The 23,371-nt window shown below is 50.2% G+C and overlaps 1 protein-coding gene across 1 annotated transcript in view; it reads left to right on the forward strand.

Moving 5' to 3' along the window:
- Window positions 1–4,119: 4,119 nt before the first annotated feature.
- ANKRD13B (ankyrin repeat domain 13B) overlaps window positions 4,120–23,371 on the forward strand; it is a 308,393-nt gene continuing 289,141 nt past the window's right edge. The window contains exon 1 of the mRNA XM_073667962.1: window positions 4,120–4,218. Within this exon, the coding sequence (XP_073524063.1) occupies window positions 4,216–4,218 (3 nt within the window). The 5' untranslated portion in view covers window positions 4,120–4,215. The remainder of the gene's footprint in view (window positions 4,219–23,371) is intronic.

Below are 23,371 nucleotides of genomic sequence, written 5' to 3' on the forward strand. Positions count from 1 at the left end.
TACACTGAAGGACCTGCCGTCACATGACTAAATGACGTCAGCGCAGGTTCTTCAGTCCACCGCGATCTGCCGGCAAGGAAAGACAAGCGCACCGCAGGCCATCAGAAGGTAAATATAATATTTATTTTTCATTTTATTCTTCTTTTTTACAGGTACTATGGTACCCGGGTCCGAAGGAGAGTCTCCTCTCCTCCACACCCGGGTACCATCCGCACATTGAAACGTTTGGATTCTGCATGTACAGATCCAGTGATGCGGAATCCAAGCGATTCAATGCAAGTCAATGGCGGCGAAAACGCAGCGCTTCCGCAAAATAATTGGTAGTGCTGCGTATTTTTCCGCAATGATAACCCGCAGCAGAAATTTCCGCAGCATGTGCACAGCACATGCGGATTATCTTTGGGGAACATGGCAGGCCTTCTACCAGGCGTTTTTTAAGCGTTTCTGCAGCGTTTTTGCCGCTGCGGAAATGCTTAAAAAACGCATCGTGGGCACGCAGCCTTACTTGGCCTACTCGGATGCAGCACTTTGCCTTCACTGCTGCTCTTGTCTCTGTTGTTTGTCCTTAGCATTGATGTCACATTGACAGAGCTGCAGCCAATCACTGAGCTTAGCAGTTCTGGTGATGTAGACGACATAACCAGCTGAATTCAACGATTGGCTGCAGCACTGTCAATGTGACATCTGCATTGCCAACAGAGACAAGATCAGCAACAGAGGAGAGACAGTGATGGACCAAGGCAGTCTGATTGCTTTTATACTGAATTGTACCTGAGGACAATAGTTTCTGAAAACCAGAAAACCCCTTTAAAGGGGCTCTGTCACCAGGTTTTTCTATCTCTTCTGATAGCAGCATGATGTAGGGAAAGAGACCCTGAATCCAACGATATATCACTTAGTTTACTGCATGCAGCAGTTCTGATACATCTATAGCAGAGAAAACTCTGATTCTAATGTAAGGTGCCCCAGCGAGGTAGTCGTGGGCGAGCTGTAGCCCCCTCTCGCTCTGGCACCCTACAGACAATTTGTGTCCTCCCTCTGATGTGTGGCTGTGTATGTGGTGCTCTCCACTTACTTCAAACCATCCGATCGCGGCTGTCTCCAGGCATTTCTCTTCTGGGACCAGGGCAGCAATAAATTCAGAGGACACGAGGTTCTTAACCAGAACTTGAACTTTACTTGGGGAAGAGGAATATGTACAATATTTACAGGCAGATATAATGGATAAGGCCCGACAGGTTATTATCTCTCTCACAGGCGCTGGCAACATCTTCAGCCCTGGTTCCCTCTTTAAGTGAAGCATCTCTGTGACTCTAATCTCTAGCCCAAGAGACTCTTCTGCAATACCAACAGTGATCTGGATCCGATCTCTCCCCCACGTCTTAGCCTGGAGTCCTATTTATCTTCCTCTGCTTCCTGCAGACTAGAAGTGCCCCGGGTCCTCAATATTTCCTTTGAGTTTCTCCGGCCAGCTAACAGGACTCTTGCTCTTGTGTAGGGAGACTTTCACACTGGTGATCCCACTGTCTGAGGGTATGGAGCTCCCGTCTACCCTAGCAGCCAGGAATCCGTACCCCTCACAGATGTGGAACTCAAGGACTCGTCCCCGAGTCTGGGAAGCCTCCACCGACTCTCTCCGCGCCGCGTTGGACCCTTCCAGCCAGCCTCTCAGGAAGGTGTCAGTCCATCGCCGCTGCTCCCAGGGCGTCATTGGGGGATTTCGGGTAGTCCACCTCAGACTTCCGAGCTCAGCGTAGCGCTTCGCCGAGGGGTTGTTCAGGGCCTCTAGCGCCACCTGCCAGAAGTTCTCTTGCGGGGCCCTCTTTCTGGGAGGCCTCGCCTCCGCACCACCCCTTTCAGGCCTAGGGGCCCCTGTCGCCGCGGAAGCTGTCGCGGCAGGCGGAACCGGCCACTGGGGTATAGGCTGCTCACCTCCATCAAGCCCCGCTGCAGTTGTTGCTCCGGCCCCACCGGGATGTTTCCCACCCTCTGGCCGAGGGGGACATGTCTTCCGGCATCCGGCTCCAGCACCACATACGGAACTCGTGGACGAGCAGGCCCAGCTCCGGATCGGGCCTAGTGGACCACTGGACAGCCACTGGGGGCAAAGACTCACGGGCAGCATCCGCGAGCGACTTTCGATTGCAGCCCCTGGGGTACTCAGCTCTAGGATTTCTTCCTCGGCGCTCATTCCGGACAGGTCATCCGATCCTCCGGTTGCCATCTTCGCAGAGCGTCCACTGCAGCACCTCCTTCCTCTCGTGCGCTGGACAGAAAATGGCGCTGGTCGCTTACCAGTGACGCGTGTCCTGTGCATCCAACTCCTCCTCTTCCTGGGCCGGCTTTCTGACGCGACCGCCGCGTCACTCGTCACTCTCGGCAGCTCCGCCTTCAGCCGCGCCCTTTCTCTGTGCGTGCTGATATTCACTGGGCCGGTCTTCACCTTACACCGCGCCCTCTTCTTCACTGGACGTCCCATCCTGGGACGCATCTTCACTGCTGGGCCCATCCTTCTTTGGCCCGGAACTCGTAGGGGCTGGACATCCTTTCGCGCGCTCCGGCGCCGTCCACTCCCACGATAGGCGGTACTTCTCCCAGACTTTACCGCCACTGTCACCATCTTGGAATCCATGCTTCGGGCCGCCATCTTGGGCCGCATGCCTTCCAACACTTTCTCCTCAGTGTTCTGCGTCGGCTCTTCCCCGCTTTCTTCATGCGAGGAGCTCGCATCCTGCCGACTACGCCAAATGTAAGGTGCCCCAGCGAGGTAGTCGTGGGCGAGCTGTAGCCCCCTCTCTCTCTGGCACCCTACAGACAATTCGTGTCCTCCCTCTGATGTGTGGCTGTGTAGGTGGTGCTCTCCACTTACTTCAAACCATCCGATCGCGGCTGTCTCCAGGAATTTCTCTTCTGGGACCAGGGCAGCAATAAATTCAGAGGACACGAGGTTCTTAACCAGAACTTGAACTTTACTTGGGGAAGAGGAATATGTACAATATTTGCAGGCAGATATAATGGATAAGGCCCGACAGGTTATTATCTCTCTCACAGGCGCTGGCAACATCTTCAGCCCTGGTTCCCTCTTTAAGTGAAGCATCTCTGTGACTCTAATCTCTAGCCCAAGAGACTCTTCTGCAATACCAACAGTGATCTGAATCCGATCTCTCCCCCACGACTTAGCCTGGAGTCCTATTTATCTTCCTCTGCTTCCTGCAGACTAGAAGTGCCCCGGGTCCTCAATATTTCCTTTGAGTTTCTCCGACCAGCTAACAGGACTCTTGCTCTTGCATAGGGATACTTTCACACTGGTGATCCCACTGTCTGAGGGTATGGAGCTCCCGTCTACCCTAGCAGCCACTATATAGTCAGGCTGCCTGCACAGTTCGCTGTCCTATCTCTTACTGAAGAATCACTTCCTGATCCTGGAAACTAAACAGAGATTTTCCTAATGTGCCCAGTGAGCTGTCATCACACAGCATTAACCCATCACTGTCTGTAACACAGCCAGCAGACTTAACCTGACATCTGCACCCAGGACAGTGGCATCTTGTGACTGTTTACAGGTACTGCAGCCCACAAGGAATTATGTCAGGAACAAGCTCTATATCACTCAAGGCTTGATCAGGGCACTAAGTTCCCCCTCCACTCTACTGACTGGACCACTAACCCCTTAGCTTGGTCTACCAACCGTTCAAAGAGGTCTAACTACAGGGAACACTTTCTTTAACTACTTCAGTGCCAAAGGAAGGCTACGTCCTTCCCCACTATTACACTAACAGTGCTTAGAAAGCTGCCACTGCCCACACCACAGTGGCTGGGCTGTGGTTGGACCAGGAGGCACATGGGCAGCTAGTCCGGCAGTGATAAAGACACTTCTTCTCCTGCTGATAAAACACCTATTGTATTGAAACAATAGCACACAGCCAAATAAGTAAATAAGTGACACATCAATGACATCAGTGTCTCAGCCTACCTTATGCTGACCTCAGATTACATAGCAAAACCTGCTGACAGATTCCCTTTTAATGTGTAATGCTGTGAAAGAGTTACATTTTCCAGATTACTTTTTAGATTACTGTAAAGCGTCTGGTGCAAAGTCCTTACTTCCCAGAATACAAATCAACAGGACAAACACTGTGCAGACATTGTGCTGGCACGGGATCCTGTTAAATTTCAAGACTGAAGCTTCCTAATGGTGAATGTAGCGAAGAGTATATGGTGAGTTTTTGTTGTTGCAGCATTTCTGCACTCATAAGTTAAATTGGGTTACTTGCGTCTTTTACATGCATTTTATTGCTTTTTTGACTGTTGTCTTTGCTACTTTATTTGTATGTTGTGTTTTAGATAAAGCTGCTTTGTTTTTGATACTTCCTGGTATTTGACTTTGACCAAACTTTATTGATACAGTCATGTCCTCACATGCATTTTTAGTGTGCTTTAGTGTTGAGCCACCCCCGTAGTGTTCGAGTTCGGTTCGGTTCGTCGAACACCCGTGTGTTCGCCGAACTGTTCGTCGAACTGTTCGTCGAACACCTTCGAACACCGTTAAAACCAATGGCAGGCAAACAAAAACACATAGAAACACATAGAAAACACCAAAAGGTGTCCAAAAGCTGACAAACTGCTCAGAAGACACAACTAACACATGGAAAAGTGACAAGTACATATAGTCATGCGAAAAGAAAAGAGGTGGAGGAGTAAAAGGAGGGGGAGACACAGATATAGGCATGTCATGCCCTTCTAAAATCCAAAAAGTGAGAAGCCGAGACGGCCAGTCCGCTCCTGCCCGTGCCACCTCCGTGTCGCCGGGTTTGTGCCAGAGCCGCGGTGAACCCTGACGGCCAGCCCCCCTCTCCCAATACTGGTGCCTGTCCGCTGGTGGGTCGAGAGAGCCCCCCTGTGGTGGAGGCAGCTCTAAGCTTTTTAATTTAAATTGTCCCTCTAATTTGAATGAATACACTTTAAATCCATTTACAAGGATCTATTGGAGGGCAAGTCTCATGTCAGCAGCCGCGTAATTCCAGGTCCAGTAGCGTCCACTAAAGCTGCTGCAGTTAAAAAGCTTTTATAAGGATCGAGCTCGGCTGTCCACCGCAAGGCATCCTAGTGCCAGTCCCAGCCCCTATGCCTTGGGGTGCCTCCTGATGCTCTTCACTGAGTATCCCGTGGTCCCGAAGCATTTCCTTTGAAAAAATTAAGTGTCCAAACTACAGGTGGTGTAGCTTGCTTAACAGCCGGGATAATCCGCTGACTAGCAGACACTGCTACTAGGCACAAAGTATTTCCTGGGCTAGATGCAGTTAAAAATTTGTAAGTAGATACTCTCGTTGGATGCTGAGAAAGCATTCCATAGAGTCTCCTGGCACGCCATATATGATTCTCTTAAAAAGCTTGGGGTAGGGGTCTAGGGGACCCTTTTATAGCCAAAATCACGGCCCTGTATCACAATACGTCACCTAGGCTGAAGATAAATGGAACTGTAGCACCGAGGGCTCGGTTGCTACAGACGTATTGCACCTCACCCAGAGGTGTGATATCTCACTCTCAGATAAGGATGGAGTGTGGATCAGGACCCGACACCTGCATGCATTACACCACATTGCCGTGGGGCAGGGCGACCAATATGCCCCTGAGATGGGCACGACAGTCCCTGTCCCTGGCTGGAGTGGGGGGAGGGAACACTGAGGAAGGGGAACCCTGCAGTGCAGGAGCAGGGAGGAAGCAGTTCCTGGGTGCATTGAGAAGGGAGTATAAAAGGTGGGCACCATCTTAGTTCAGTGCAGAGAAGTCTGAGCAGAAATGGCAGGGAGCAGGGGCTCTGCATGAGCTCTGCTCCGGAGGCGGGCCTAGTAACAGAGGCCCAGGCCTGCAAGAGGGAGAAGGAAGGAAGAGGAGCGGAGAAGGCTCCAGGAACGAGGAATGAAGGGATCCCAGGGGTGCGGACGGGCGAGTCGCCACCGCACGCCCGAATCCACCTGCGTGGAGGGGTCAGGCCAAAGGGGGAGACCGGTCCCCGAACTAGTGGAGGCAGGAAACGACCCTCAGCTAGAAACCGGAGGCTCTGACATTTTATGTGGCGCAGCCCCTTGCTCCACCTGCTAGGAAGGCACCACATAGGGTCAGGGAAACTGGCGCCAAGTTTACCAAGAGGAGGCCGGAGGCAGCCGGACAGAAGTGTTGGTAAGAAAGGCCAGACAAAGGACACACAAAGGGGGTCCTGTGAAGCGCTCCAAAGTTATCTGGGAGTTGTCTGAGCCCCTCACCTGGTGAGCACAGTACGACGTGGGCAGCCGTTACCTGCAGACGTGGTCTGGATAATAAGAACTGTGAGTAAAGGCCCTGAACTGCATCACTGACTCCGTGTCGTTACTGCTGCTGCCCTGCACCATCACCCCCATCCTCCGCATACACTGCCCTGAGGCTATACTCCTCCCGTGGGGAGTTATGCTACGCTCTGCTGCACCCACAACACCAGCCTTAGCGGTCTGCCCTGTAGCGGCGGTTCACTCTGACCGCAATCCACGGGTGGCGTAGTCGGACATTTAAACATCAAAACCACATAAATAGTTCCGCCACTGGTTTGACCGCCCTGAGCCACGGAACCGGATCGCCGCCACGAAGACTACAACCACCAGCATCCACCAAAAAGGGTCCGGCTCCGGGTGTCCCAAGGCCCAGGGGGTGCGTCAGAACATTTTCATCACCTTTCACAATCACCAATGGGACAAGGCAGGGATGTCCTCTGTCCCCTCTCTTATACATCCTAGTGACGGAGCACCTGCTCTCATCAATTCGCCATAACCCCAATATTAGGTGGATTGAGGTGGGAGGCACCGAGTACAAGTGCTCTCTATTTGCTGATGATGTCCTAGTATATATCACTCAATCACATATATCCATCCCTGCTGTTATGGCTGAAATAGATCACTTTGTTACATGGTAAAATTTTAAAATCAATGCAGCGAAGTCTGAGGCCCTCGATGTCTCCCTCCCTAAATCCATATAGGATTCCATCCAGTCCAACTTTCCCTTTGCCTGGCCCTCACAGGGTATCAAATACTTAGGAATTCCTATTCATAGAGACCTCTCCCATCTATGTTATCTTAATTTTGGGCCCTTTATTGAACAATTCCATACAGACCACGGTTGGCAAGTTAGAACTGTAAGATTCACTACGTGAACCACTGGTGTTTTGTGGAAAAGCACATGTACACCGCGTTCCAAATTATTATGCAAAAAGTGTTTAGGAGTGATAAGGGAAGAATTTGTTTGTTTGTCAGTTAAACTCATTGATGGTGATGTGTGTCAGGGCTCTTTATATCACTGTAAGCAATTGCAGACACCTGTGCTAATTAGTTTGGCAGGTGTGTCCAATGAAAGGCAAGACTACTTAAGAAGGCTCTCTCACATTATTAAGCAGCCTACATTTTCTGCCAAAATGGGAAAGAAAAAGGATGTGTCGACTGCTGAGAAGCAACAAATTGTGGAGTGTTTAGGTCAAGGCATGACTACAATCAACATTGTGCGATGATCAGGATGAAGTGTCTTGGCAATCAAGAAGTATGTAGCTGATTCACAGTACACACGTGTGCGTGCTGATCAGGGCAAATTGAGGACTCTTTCCTACAGGCAATTACGTCAGGTTGAAAGAGCAGCGGCAAAAAAGCCTTGTCATAGCAGCAGACAAGTTTTTGAAGCTGCTTGTGCCTCCAACGTCCCCCGAACAACAAGATGCAGGGTCCTTCAGAGGTTTGCAGCTGTGCATACGCCATCCTGTCGACCTCCTCTATCCACTTCACACAAGCAGAAACGGCTCCAGTGGGCCAAACATTACATGAAGACTGATTTCAAAACTGTTTTGTTCACGGATGAGTGCCGTGCAGCGCTCGATGGTCCAGATGAATGGAGTGGAGGATGGCTGGTTGATGGACACCCCACGCAAACACGGCTACAGCGCCAACAAGGAGGAGGTGGAGTAATGTTTTGGGCTGGAATCATGGGGAGAGAGATTGTCGGCCCCTTTAGGATCCCTGAAGGCGCTAAAGATGAACTCCATAATGTATGTGGATTTTCTCAAACAGCACTTCCTGCCATGGTTCAAGAAGAAGAACCGTGTATTTCACAGCAAGATCATTTTTCTGCATGATAATGCACCATCTCATGCTGCACATAAAACATCTGCATCTCTGGCTGATATGGGCATAAAAGGGGACAAACTTATGGTGTGACCCCCATGCTCCCCTGACCTCTACCCCATTCAGAACCTTTGGAGCATCATTAAAAGGAGTGTCTATGATGGCGGGAGGCAGTTCACATCTAAGCAACAGCTCTGGGAGGGTATTCTGTCCTCATGCAAAACAATTGAAGCAGAAACCATCCAAAACCTGACAAATTCAATGGACGAGAGAGTTCAGAAGCTCCTTTCGAACAAGGGGTCCTATGTGAAAATGTAACATCACCTAGAATAAAGTTTTGAGTTGAAAACTGTTTGATTTCAGTTTCTAACAACCTGCTAATGCTTATAATTTCAAAAATGACCATTTTTTTGGTCTTTATTAAAATGAAAAGGTTGATCGAAAAGTTTGGGGGATCTAAGAGTGTGGCAACCCAGTAGTCATGATTACTTCGAATTCTGACAATATGAGGGTCATGCTGCAGGTAGTGCAGCAAGAAGGCACTTATGTGTCTTGCGCATCTCGGAGCCCCAAAATTATTTTCCGGGCTAGATGCAGCTAAAAATTATTTTTAATTTTAAATCTGGTGAAGCTTATTATAGATGGCCTAATAGGATCAGTGCTGCACACTGCTACAAAGCCCAAATTATTTTCCAGTCAAGATACAGATAAACATGATTAGTAATTTGAAAGCTTAAAACGGTTGGTAGGGTGATTTTAACCAATCATCAAGCTTTTACTCTCCCCAGGATGACACAGGGGTAGAAAAGTCGTTTCTGATCCATGATTTGTTCATCTTTATGAACGTGAGTCTGTCTACATTATCAGTGGAGAGCCGCGTGCGCTTATCTGTCAGCACACCACCAGCAGCGCTGAACACACGTTCAGACAAAACGCTGGCTGCGGGGCATGACAAGATCTCCAAGGCGTAAGTGGCTAGCTCCGGCCATTTATCCAGATTGGAAGCCCAAAAAGAGCAAGGGTCCAGTGACACAGTCGTGGCTTCAATGTTTACTTGGAGATACTCCTGTACCATCGTCTCTAGGCGTTGACTATGTGTCAGACTTCTTGTCTCCTGTGGCCTTGCAAAGGATGGGCTAAAAAAGTGGTGAAATGATTCCGCAAAATTGATGTTACCAGCAGATACTGTGGTTCTGTTACGGTTTGAGTGCTGAACACTTGACGGTCCCACGGTTGGCAAGTTGGAACTGTGAGATTCACTACGTGCACCACTGGTATTTTGTGGAAAAGCACATGTAAGATTCTGCAACAGTCTCTGCTGATACTCCTGCATGCGTGCATCCCTTTCTATGGCAGGAATAATTTCTGCAAATTTACTTTTGTACCGGGGATCTAACAGTGTGGCAACCCAGTAGTCAGGATTATTTCTAATTCTCACAATTCGAGGGTCATGTTGCAGGTAGTGCAGCAAGAAGGCACTCATGTGTGTTGCGCATCCAGGAGCACCAAGTCCCTGTTGTGTTGGTGGCGAGGTAACAATCATGCTTCCTTCCTCTGTCCTCTCCCCCCAACCTCGCACAACAGAAATGTGATCAAGGTCTCCCTCATCTGATGAGTCTTCCATCAGTTCGTCCTCCACTTCTTCCTGGGCTCCTGCACCTTCCTCACTAGTTTGGCTGCTACCATGCGCCCTGGTAAAATCATCTCCCCCACCCTCACATGCCTGCCGCCTTGGTGCTGCCGACCGTCTGGACCTTGCAGATGTTAGCCCTTCCGCATACAACTCCTCCTCCTCTACTTCCTCCACCTCCTCTTGTGCCACCACCTGACTCCGAATTCTGTTTAACATGTGCTCCAGCATGTAAATCACCGGAATAGTCATGCTGATAATGGCATCGTCAGCACTAAACATCTTCGTCGCCATTTCAAAACTGTGCAGAAGGGTGCATAGGTCCCTGATCTGAGACCACTCCTCCAGCGTGATTTGCCCCACCTCTGAATCTCGTTGGCCCAGGCTATACGTCAGAACGTATTGCACCAGGGCTTGTCGGTGCTGCCACAGTCGCTGCAACATGTGCAGAGTTGAATTCCACCGGGTAGGCACATCGCATTTTAGCCGGTGAAGTGGCAGGCCCAACGACTTCTGTAGAGATGTAAGTCGCTGAGCTGCGGGATGCGAACGGCGGAAGTGAGCACACAGCGACCGTGCCCTCTGCAGAAGGCCATCTAGTCTGGGATAGTGGGCTAAAAATTGCTGGACAACCAGGTTCAACACGTGAGCCATACAAGGCACGTGTGTGACATTGCCCCGGCGAAGGGCCGCACCCAGGTTTGCAGCATTGTCGCACACGGCCTTCCCTGGTTTCAGGTCCAGTGGAGACAACCATTCATGAAATTGGTTCTCCAGAGCTGACCACAACTCCTCAGCTGTGTGACTCACATTTCCCAGACATTTCAATGTAAAAACCGCCTGATGACGTTGAGCCCTACTGCCAGCATAGTAAGGAGGTGTGCAGGATCCCTTCTGCGCAGTTAGAAAGCTTGTGGCATGACCAGACAGGCTTTGGGTGCAGGTGGAAGACCGAGAGGAGGTTGAGGAGGCAGAAGCAGTGGAGGAACTTTGACATAAAGAGGATTGACGCACAACTCGTGGGGACGGCAAGACTTGGACAGCAGCCCCTTGTCCTGCTGTCACCATAGTTACCCAGTGCCCAGTCAGCGACATGTAACGCCCCTGTCCATGCCTACTCGTCCAAGTGTCTGTGGTGAAATGCACCCTGTCACACACAGAGTTTCTCAAAGAAGCGGTGATGTTGTGTGCGACATGCTGGTGGAGCGCAGGCACACCTTTCTTTGAGAAGTAGTGCCGACTGGGCATCTGGTACTGGGGCACTGCGACGGACATAAGGTCTCGAAAATCCTCTGTGTCCACCAGGCGGAAAGGCAGCATTTCTGTAGCCAAGAGCTTGCAGATGGTGAAATTCAACCTCTTAGCTTTCTCATGGCTAGGAGGAAATGGTCTTTTACTTGTCCACATCTGAGGGACCGAGGGCTGGCTATTGTGCTTAGACGGGGTTGATAAGGGTGTCCCCGGCAAACTGCCGGTCTGTGAGGAAGATGCAGGCGGACATGTTAGGTTGCCTTGATCCAAAGGTGGTGCTATCGATGTCGGACAGCGCTCAAGACCAGCTGGTGTTACCACCTCCAAAGAAAATGATGACCTGCCAATCACGCTGGCTGTTGCGGGTAAAGAGGTGGCAGGTCTGCGCCCCAAAACAGGTGTGACTGCTGTCCCCCCAGTCACAGAGGATGAAGAGGCCGCGGATGCACAAGATATGGCAGACGGTGGTTGGCCCGGCCGGCTAGGCCGCATTGTAGCACACTGAGCTTCCCACTGCAACTTATGCTTCATGTCCATGTGCCGGTTCATGCATGAAGTACTCAAACTATGTATTTTTTGGCCTCTACTTAGCTTTTGCTGACAAATGTTACAGATAACACGAGTTGGGTCATCTTTATCGATCTGAAAAAATGCCCAGGCTATGCAAGGCTTAGCACCCATGCGACCTGAAGAGCCACCACGACTTGTGGTGAGAGGCAGAGTTGTGTTTGAGGATGCAGTTGTTGACGTGCTTCCAGTACTACGTCTCTGTCCAGGAAGGCGCAACCTGACCTCGTCGTCACTAGCATCTTCCTCCACCTCCTCTGCTGACCTCATCTCTTGGCTGACTGTGGGTTGACAGTAAGTGGGATCTCCGACCTCATCATCATCACCCTGTGCGTTATCACACCCGTCGTCCTCAGAGCCAACCTGTTCCTGCCCTGACAAAAAACTAAAGTTGTCGCTCCAATCAGGTATTTGAGTCTTATCATCGTCTTCCTCATTGTCTCCACCAACAGGAGTTACAGTTTGGGAATGAGGGTCTACATTATGGTCAGAACCTTCTGCGTCTGGTCCTGGATCCGACTCATAAAGATTCTGGGCATCAGTGCAGATCATTTCCTCGTCTGGATTCACAGAAGCACTGGAGTCGACCTCTGATTCCCAGGCTATAGTATGAGTAAACAGCTCTGCAGACTCAACCATCTGTTCTACCTCATACTCAGATGGGCAGCTGGAGCTTTGGGAGCTGTGAGGAAGCAAGTGCGATTTGGGTGACACCTTTGAGGACTGGAGTATTTGTGATGTTGAAGTTGATGTGGAGGAGAGCCCACTTAAAGGAGCACTTGATATCCGTTGAAGCACCTGCTGTTTTTGTGCCTCATCTGGAATTTGTAGCGATTGGCGTGGCCGTAAGAAAGGGATCTTATCACATTGTCCGCTAAAAGAAGTAGACATTTTAGTTTGGCTGGAAGATGGTCTTTCTTCTGCACCTACCCCACGGACACAACCTTTTTTCCCCTTCCCAACACGCCTATTCCCCTTTCCACCAGCAGCAGGCCTTTTTCCACTCCTTTTGGTGGTTAACTAATTCACAACTCTGGAGTTGTTTGCACAAAAAAACAATGGATGGTAACCGAGCAGAGCTGAGTGGCCAAACTGTGGTATTAGGCCAAAACTATTGGCTGGGTTAGATGCAGAAAAAAATTATTTTTAATTTGCAACCTGATGGAGGTCAGTATAGATGGACTAATAGAATGATGCTATGCCCAAAAGATTTTACTTCACTAGGTGCAGTAAAAAAATTGGTATTCTATACACAGGTGGTATATCTTGCAACACAGATAGGCTACTCCACTGACTAACCCACTCTGCAATAGGCCAAAAAGGATTAGCTTTGCTAGATTCAGCCAAATGCTGTGAAAAAAACTTGCACAGCACTGGCACAGACCTGCCTGGCAAAAACTGATAGGAACTGATGTAACCTAGTCCTGAAAAGGACTCCAATTACAATTAGTCTTTACTCCCACAATCTATCTATTTAAGAGCACAGACCTGCTTGATAAAAGTCGTAGGAAATGCTGTAACCTAGTCCTTAAAAGGACTGCAATCACAACTATTCCCTACTCCCAAGCTATCTGTATATTTGTGCGAAAATTGGCTTGAAATTAACAAGGTATAGCGCACACAGCAACAGCGGTGCCGTCTAACACGCAGCTGCAGCAGTGAGAAAATGGTGGCGACGGGGAAAATGGCTTGGTCTTATAGGGCAAGGACATGTGACATACACTGCCAATCACACATGCCCTTGCTTGTGTGAAAAAAAGCACTTCGCTCCGTGTGTGCGCTGCTGATAGGCTGACAGATTGCACCTCCCCACTGCAAATGCGGGAAAGAGAAAAAAAAATGGAGATCTTCATTGTTCCTGCAGAGATCCATCCCCTGCCCCTCCCCCCGCCCCGCTGTACACTCAAACTGCGTATTAACATTAATTTTCATCATTACTGAGAAAAAATCCAGTTATGATTTTGGTGCACGAACAGTTATCGAACATAACCTCGAACAGCCGAATTTTTCTCAAATTGTTCGTGTTCGCCGACCGGCTCGAACACCGCCCAAAACAGCTCGAATTTGAGATTGGCGAACAGTTCGAGTAGAACAACGCTCATCTCTAGTGTGCTTCCACAGGGAGAATGCATTAGAAACGCATTATAAATGCATGTGCGTTTTTATCTGGATTTTCCGATTCTAATGCAAGTCTATGGGGAAATTCCACACATAAAACTCAGCGTACCTTGAAAAGAAGTTGACATGTTGCGGATCTGAAACATGTACCGCAGGTCAGTTTAAACAGCATAAAAAATATGCACAGTGGGCATGAGATTACTATAAATTCCATCCACTTTGCAGTACATAGCATCAAAAACTTACCAATAACTCATAGTCGGAACTTAACCTCAAGTTATGTTCCCACAATGAGTATTTTATGATATTTGATAATATTCTGCACCTATCGGGTAAATTAGTTACTTGCATTTTTTTCAGTGATCAAGGAAATTACGGTTATATAGCTCCTTCTGGCCACATTCCGACTAGACGTGTCCAACCTCCCTCAATTCATTTTCATTGAGTGAGGCCACGCATGTCTAGTCAGCACATGGCCGCATGTATACAAATCGCCGGCACGATCCTGACAGTGTGCAGTGTGGACTGTGAGAATTCAGAAGTCTGCAGTCACATAAAATGACTGCAGACTCATCACAAACGTGGATAACATCTTTAATGCTCCTAACATAAAAAAAAAAAAAAAAAAAAAGTCAGCATCATAAAAAACATTTACATCCAAGTACCTTATAGATGACGCTGTCTCTGGAGTCGCTCTCTTTCTTTTTTTCCTCTTGCCCAGACTCCATGATGAGTTTTCTCATACACAGCCGTCTCTGCAGAATTCCATCTTCTCCGGTCTTCTGCAGAACATCCCCACACGATGCCCTGAAAGATAGCAGAGTCATTATAATGCTCCTGAATAAAAATATCTGTCCTACACTAAGCCCCTGAATATACAATTACCCCTCACTATATTCCCTGCATAAAATATCACCCCCACACTGTCCATCTTATGGTACATGCTCTCCACACTGCCCTCTCCTTTCCATACTGGGCCCCCTCTTCACACTGTCCTCACACTGTGTCCCCCCTATAGGGCTCAGTCTCTATACTGTGCCCCCTCATCACACTCCCGCTCCTTAGCATACTGTTCCCTCTTGACTGTGACCTTACACTGTCTCCCCATGCTATCGCCCACCCACTACTCAGTCTATTCTGTGCCCACTCACACTTTTCTTTCCCCATACTGTCTCCTCACACTATTCCCCTCAATAGTCTCCTTACACGTTTCCCCCTACCTAATATTTCCTCCTCACACATCCCTCCAACTCCCCATACTGTATCTGCACACATCCCATCAGGGTATGTGCCCACGATGCAGAATTGTAGCAGAAAATTTCCGCATGCAGAAATGCACAAATAATGGACATGCTGCGGATTTTTCCGCAAGGAAAATCCGCTGCGGAAAATTCCGCAGCATGGGCACTGAACATGCAGATCGTCATTGGGGATCATGGGGCACGGATTACCAAGCGTTTTTCAAGCGTTTACGCTGCGGAAATTCCGCAGCAAAAACGCTTGAAGAACGCATAGTGGGCACACAGCCTCACCCTCGCTTCCCATACTGTGTCCACACACATTTTCCCCCTCTCTACCAATAATGTGTCTGCCCCCACTCCCCACTCGCTCCCCACAGATTAAATCTCGCCTCCGCACTGAATAAATCTCCCCTCCACAGTGAATAAATATGGCCTCTGGACAATAAATAAATAGCCCCCTGAGCAATGAAAAAATATGCCCCCTGCACAATTAATAGCCCCCTGCACAATAAATATGCCCCTGCACAATTAATAGCCCCCCTGCACAATTAATAGCCCCCTGCACAATTAATAAATAGCCACCTGCACAATTAATAGCCCCCCTGCACAATTTATAGCCCCTGCACAATTTATAGCCCCCCTGCACAATTAATAAATATGCCCCCCTCCACAATTAATAAATATGCCCCTGCACAATTAATAAATATGCCCCTTGCACAATAAATACTCCCCCTGCACAATTAACAACTATGCCCCCTGCACAATAAATACCCCCTGCACAATTAATAGCCCCCTGCACAATTAATAAATATGCCCCCTGCACAGTTAATAAATATGCCCCCCCTGCACAAATAAATATGCCCCTGCACAATAAATACACCCTGCACAATTAATAACTATGCCCCCCCTGCACAATTAATATCCCCCTGCACAATAAATACCCCCCTGCACATTTAATGGCTATGCCCCACTGCACAATTAATACCCCCTGCACAATAAATACCCCCCTGCACAATTAATAACTATGCCCCCCAGCACAATAAATACCCCCCTTGCGCAATTAATAACTATGCCCCCTGCACAATAAATACCCCCTGCACAATAAATACCCCCTTGCACAATTAATACCCCCACTGCACAATTAATACTCCCTTGCACAATAAATACCCCCCTGCACAATTAATAACTATGCCTCCCTGCACAATAAATACCCCCCCTGCACAATTAATAGCTATGCCCCACTGCACAATTAATACCCCTGCACAATAAATACCCACCTGCACAATTAATAACTATGCCCCCCTGCACAATAAATACCCCCCTTACACAATTAATAACTATGCCCCCCTGCACAATAAATACCCCCCTGCACAATTAATAACTATGCCTCCCTGCACAATAAATACCCCCCCTGCACAATTAATAGCTATGCCCCACTGCACAATTAATACCCCTGCACAATAAATACCCTCCTGCACAATTAATAACTATGCCCCCCTGCACAATAAATACCCCCCCTGCACAATAAATACCCCCTTGCACAATTAATACCCCCACTGCACATTAAATACCCCCTGCACAATAAATACCCCCCTGCACAATTAATAACTATGCCCCCCTGCACAATAAATACCCCCCCTGCACAATTAATAGCTATGCCCCCCTACACAATTAATACCCCCCTGTACAATAAATCCCCCCCTGCACAATTAATAACTATGCCCCCCTGCAAGTGAGGGTAAGGGTATCTCCACAGTGTTTTCAAGAAAAGCTACTATAAACACACTGGGTCTTCTCCCAGAGAGCTCTGTAACACCGCTATAGGTACCCAAGGTGTAAGGGTAAGCATTTCCCTTTACATTGAGCAGATCAAAGATTTCTCACCTTGAATGGTTGCTCTGATCATCCAGGATGGTATACACCTTTACGGTTTTGACCCTTGGGATATACGTTCACAAGACATATCTTTCCACAGGACTTGTCACAAAGGCCTTCTCCACAGACTTCTGTGTGTGAAGAATATACTGAGGTAGGATTTCTTGTTTGAGCTGCATCCTCCCTACTATACCTTGTGGCTGGAGAAGGAGTAAGTGGTGCAGAGCTCGGTTGGGATGGATGGAGCGCTTGTACGTGGTCCTCACTGTCACTCTCTAAACAATAGTAATTTTACAGTTTTTAGCAAAATGTTCAGTTGAAGCACAACATCTGAAACACACTCCAAAATTATTTAGAAGCTCCTTGTGTTCCTGGATCGTTTTCTTTCTGAAGCCGATGCACTTCTTTAGGGGATGTGGCTTCATATGAATGGGACACGGTCGATTAGGGTTTTCAACCTTTTTACCTTTTGTTACTCTTGTCTGAAGCTGATGTAGGTGTGGGAAGAATATCAGTCTTTTTCAATGACACTGGACTTCTGTGGTTTGGTTTTTAGAACATGAACTATCATACTTAGGAGGAGATGAATCAGGGCCTCTGGGTTCTACGTATGAAAAGCTTGGGTCGGTCTTATACTCTGCAAAATTCTTGATAAACTCACAGAAGTAGGAAAACAGAGGAGAAGAGACTTGGTTTTCTCTTTTATATCTTGACCCAATTGTGGCCCACCTTTCTTGAATATTGTATGGTAGCTTAGAAACTATTGAGTTTACCCCACCAGCAGTTTCCAGGTAGCTGAGGCCAGGTAGGTGAGTGTCTGCCTTGGCCAGTTGGAGTTCTAACAGTAAGTCACTGAGCTCTTGGAATTTTGAACTGTCCTTATTGGATATTTTTGGAAATTCCTGTAGTCATTTGAACAGTGCATTCTCTATGGCTGTGGGACTGCCAAAGCTTCGTTCTAGTCTCTCCCATGCAGCCATGAGACCCACGGCTGGATTATTGATATGGACAGATCTCAGTCTCTTGACTCGCTCTGTGGATTGTGGTTTTGTGGCACCCCAGGGGTCTGGTTTCCACAGTAACAGCAATGTTATGTCTGAGAGCAGGTGGGAGGTCTCTTGGTCAGGAATCCTATGCATGCCACACCTCCTGCCCAGTCCTGGGAGGGGAAGGACTTCCCCTATATAAACCTGGGGCTGAGGCAGGGTTAGTGAGTAGAGAAGAAGTACAGACAGAGAAAAGAAGCAAATATAGGAACAGAACATCAGGAGCTCTGTGGGAGCAGTGTTACAAGGAGTCAGGGGCTGGCAGCTGCAGAGCTCGCCCTGACTGAGAAGATTTCTTACCGGACCCGGAGTCCGAGGCTGTGGGGACTAACTCCTACCCAGCAGCAGAATCTGTCAGGCAGGGGATTCCAGGTCCTCTGGCCAAGAAACCCGAAGGCACGGTCACACGCATGGGACCAGCACCGCCGTCGTGGAGCGGAAGCTACTAGAAGGCCCCGAGTCACCGGCCATACGGGTGAGCACCACACGGCACACTCAGGGACGTGGGCTACTTTTACCCGCCTCTAGCAAGGTAGCCAGAAGAGTACAGTTAGTTTGGGAGGCCTACAACTCCGCCTGGCCAGGGGAGATCCCATCTGCTCAAGGACTGACCAGGCCCCAATCGCTAGCCAGTACTCCGGGAGGGTCTATCTTTGTCACCAGTAAAGACCCTGAACTACACCGTACCGTCTCCGAGTGATTCCTGCTACCCCCATCATCCACGTCGGCTGCCCTGAGGCCATACCCCTCCCGTTGGGGGTTATACTATCACGCTGCACAATCCTACCACCGGCCTCAGCGGTCTGCCCTGCAGCAGCAGCTCCTTAGCTGTACTCAACAGGTGGCGTAGTCGTCCAACATCTACCGCTAATACAGCGCCACTTAGTCTGACTCCCTGGGCACGGACCGGATCACCGCCACGAGACTACAACCCTCAAGAGATCCGGCTCCGGGTAAGCTCCCGCGTGCGCAACGCAGCGCGACACAGGCCCAGGGGCGCGTCAACTTTTTGTCGTAGTCGGCAGGATCTCGTGCCCGCAACCACCGGGTACTGCGTGCCTGAAAAAGACTGTTCAAACTTAGCTGTGGTGAAGATTCCCGCCATCCGGCGCCATCTTCTACATTCTTCCCGCCATCCGCAAAGTTTTCCCGCCATCCGGCGCCATCTTCGGCCTTCTTCCCGCCATCCGTGGAGGTTTCCCGCCATTGGACGCCATCTTGAGGGCGCCGCGCGGGAAGAAGAGGGGCGTGGACTCCGAAAGCGCGCGAGAACTGAAGCCCCGCCTCACGTCCGGACGTTGCGTAAGGTCCTGGAAGGAGCCCAGCAGACGCCGACGTCACAGGAGCGCGACGGAAGGTCCTCAACCCTGACGATCCACTGCGGAGCCGCGGCCTACGGAAGAGGATCATCGCAAGGTAGGCCACCATCCACTAGGGGGGAGAAGGATGTCTGATACGGAGGAGAGCTTCACCGCTTCAACCCCCGCCAGCGCCACCGCTGTTGCGGTCATGCCTTTCACCATGCCCTATATCCCGGGGGCAGCCTGGCTACCCCAGTACTCAGGGGAATCGCATACCCTGCATGACTTTAGAGAAAAGCTGGATAGCCTCTTCCAGGTGTACCCCCTTACAGAAGAGCAAAAAGTGAGCATCCTGGTGGCCCAATTAACCGGGGCAGCCCAAAGGGAGGTAAAGTCTTGGCCACGTGGGGGGAGGACTGTCGCAGGGATACTGGCCCGGCTGAGGGACACCTTTGATACCCGCACCTCAGCCGAGATCAAGCTCAGATTCTACGGGTGCAAACAGCGGGCACATGAGAGTATAAGGGACTATGCATTAAACCTACAAGAAGCCCTGAGAGCCATTAAGCAGACCGACCCTGACGGCGTGGGAGACGAGGACAGGCTGTTGACTGAACAATTTATAGAGGGTTTATATTGCAATGCCCACCGAACCCAGTTGCGGGCAATGGCCTTACAGGACCCTCATCTGGGATTTGCACAGTTCAAGGACAGAGCCATCCGGGTGCTCCGAGAACCGGCACCAGGTGGCGTTGTGACCCACAGACGCCCCACTACTACTTACCACCAGGAGGCGGCGCCCTTGTCGGCAGGGCCTGTGGGAGCTGATGCGCAGGCTTTGAGCAATGACCCGGCTCCAGACCTGCACCATCAGGTCCAAGAGCTAGCTAAAAGCGTTGCTGCGCTAACCCGAACTGTGCAGTCTTTACAGGTTTCTACTCCAGGGAAGATCCAGCTGGCATCCGGACCGGAGGACATCCCGTGGCGTCGACCAAGGAGGACCCCACCGGCCAGAGGAAGACCCAGCGACCGATACAACGAGGACGGACGACCCATCTGCCGTCGCTGTAATCAACCCGGACATATGGCAAGGTACTGTCCTTTAAACTGGCACAACCTAGGGTAGAGGGCCAACCCCTAGGAAAAAGATCATCAGGCCCATCGAACTGGCGCGACAAATATGTGGGAGGACGTCCAGTCTTGCCTGTGGTACTGGATGGCATTCCTATGAGTGCCCTACTGGACACCGGGTCACAGGTCACCACCATCCCGTACGTGCTCTTCAAGCAGTACTGGAATGACTCGGATATTACCCGCTACCCTGACGACGACTTGAGTATCATCGCCAGCAATGGTCAGCCCGTGCCACAGATCGGATTTAAAGAGGTGACCATTAAAATTGGTAGAGTTGAAGTGGCAGCACAGGGACTGATCATTGTAGACATTGACAAACACGAGAGTCACCCAAAGATAACTCTAGGAACTAATGTAATTGAAAATTGTCTTGCAGAGGTGATTTTCCTTTTACAGCAGGTTGCCAAGAACGCCAGCTCCGGCGAGCAGCGAGTGCTCCAAAAAGAGATCCGGGCACTGATGCGACGGCAACAGGTGGAACTCTCCGGCGGTGAGATTGGTAGCGTGAGAATGTGTGACCCTTTCCCTATTGCCATGCCCCCAAAAAGTGAAATGATGATTTGGTGCCGGGCAGCTATTGGTCTAAGAGGTAGAGATTACCAGGCAATGGTAGAACCAGTTTACTCAGACAGTAGGCCCACCATCTTGACAGCACGGGGGGTGGTTAATGTACGCCATGGGAGGGTGCCCGTTCGCATAATCAATATCGGGAAGAGGGAAGTGTACCTGCCCCGGTATGCCACGCTAGCCAAATTATATACCATTAACCAAAATGCTATACAATCTGTGGAACCCTTGCCTCCATCTCACCCGGAGGAAGGTAACGGCTCTAAGAAAACAATGGAGGACTGGTGTCGGCAACTACATTTGGGTACTGACTCCACTCCCTCACACCAGAAACAGGGAGTCTATCGGGTGGTTCAAGAGTACGAGAGAGTGTTTAGTAAACACCCGTTAGACTTCGGGCGAGTCAAGGGGGTAGAACACCACATCCCCACGGGAGACCATCCTCCCATAAAAGAGAGGTATCGACCCGTACCCCCTGCACACTACCAACACGCCAAGGGGATGCTTAGAGACATGAAGGAGGCTGGGGTGATCAGGGATAGCTGTAGCCCCTGGGCAGCTCCACTAGTCTTAGTCAAAAAGAAAGACAACACCATGAGGATGTGTGTAGATTACCGGAAAATCAACCGTATCACACACAAGGATGCGTACCCCTTACCAAGGATAGAGGAGTCTTTGGCTGCTTTAAGATCTGCTAACTTCTTCTCTACCTTGGATCTCACTAGTGGGTACTGGCAGGTTCCTGTAGCAGAGGCGGACCGGGAGAAGACCGCATTCACCACCCCGATGGGACTTAGCGAGTTTACGTGTATGCCGTTCGGACTCTGCAACGCACCAGGAACCTTCCAACGATTAATGGAGTGCTGTCTGGGCCACAGAAACTTCGAGACGGTCCTGTTGTACCTGGACGATGTCATCGTATATTCTAAGACTTATGAGGACCACCTGAAACACCTGGCGGAAGTGTTCGAAGCTCTGGCAAGCTACGGCCTAAAGGTGAAACCCTCCAAGTGTCACCTCCTGAAACCAAAGGTGCAGTACCTGGGACACGTGGTGAGCGCTGACGGAGTGGCTCCCGACCCTGATAAGATCACCGCAATTAAGGAATGGCCAAGTCCCTCCAGTGTAAAGGAAGTGCGGCAGTTCCTCGGGTTGGTAGGCTACTACCGCAGGTTCATCCCCGGTTTCACCAAAAAGGCAGCTCCTATGCAGGACCTCCTGATAGGCCAGTCCCGGAAGGCCAAGAACCAGAAGCCGCCCTTCAGATGGGAGAAGTTGGAAGAAGAGTCCTTCCGCCAGCTGAAGATGGCCCTCACGGGGGATGAAATCCTGGCGTACCCGGATTACAGCCAGCCCTTTATCCTCTACACCGACGCAAGTAACATCGGGCTAGGAGCCGTGCTGTCCCAGATCCAGCAGGGGAAAGAGCGAGTAATCGCTTACGCCAGCCGAAAACTGCGACCCACCGAAAGAAACCCTGAGAATTCCAGCTCATTTAAGCTAGAGTTCCTGGCAGTGGTGTGGGCAGTCACCGAACGCTTTAAGCACTACCTCGCTTCTTCCCGGTTCGTCGTGTACACGGATAACAACCCGTTGACACACCTGGACACGGCAAGACTCGGTGCCCTAGAGCAGAGATGGATGGCCCGCCTGTCCAACTACGAGTTCACCATCAAATACCGGGCAGGACGCTCCAATACCAACGCGGACGCCCTGTCCAGGATGCCAAACCTACCGGACGTAGGAGAAGATCCAGAGGGACTGGAAGAAGTCGAACTCCCCGCGTTTCACCGTCATGGGACTATCCAGTATTCCCATCGGGTAAGGAGTAAGCAAGGCGCTACGCTTAACCCCTTACCTCACTACAACTGGGCGGAAACGCAAGACAGTGACCCTGCCGTCCGGCTGGTGAAGGAGATGCTGACTTGGCCAGAGGCTCGCCTTGACCCAGACGCTCCGGAGGAAGCCAAGCAACTGTGGGCAGAAAAGAGTAGACTGTTCCTTTACAAGGGGAAGTTGTGCCGCAGGATGGTTAACTCCCGGACGCATGAACTAATCTGGCAAGTAGTGGTGCCACGACGAGACGCAGCCATGGTGATGGAGGCATACCACGATGGAGCTGGGCATTTCGGATGGAAGAAGCTGGAGTTCCTGCTGCGCGGGCGGTTCCATTGGGTAGGCATGAGGGGAACCATCGAGAGGTGGTGCAGAGACTGTGGCCCGTGCAACCTGAGGAGGAAGGACCGTGCCAGCCAGAAGACTCCCCTGCAGTCCATCGTCACCCGGCAGCCGTTGGAACTGGTAGCCTTGGATCATGTAAAACTGACCCCAAGCAGAAGTGGCTACGTCTACGCGTTAACCATCGTGGATCATTACTCCCGGTTCTTGGTTGTCGTCCCCGTCAAGGACTTAACGGCTCAAACAGTAGCTAGAGCCTTCCAGCAGCACTTCTGCCGTCCACACGGGTACCCGGACCAAGTGCTGACGGACCAGGGACCTGCCTTTG

This window comes from Phyllobates terribilis, unplaced genomic scaffold (assembly GCF_046119375.1).
Source record: "Phyllobates terribilis strain yellow unplaced genomic scaffold, ASM4611937v1 Scaffold_2__4_contigs__length_985480577, whole genome shotgun sequence".
Taxonomy (NCBI): Eukaryota; Metazoa; Chordata; class Amphibia; order Anura; family Dendrobatidae; genus Phyllobates; species Phyllobates terribilis.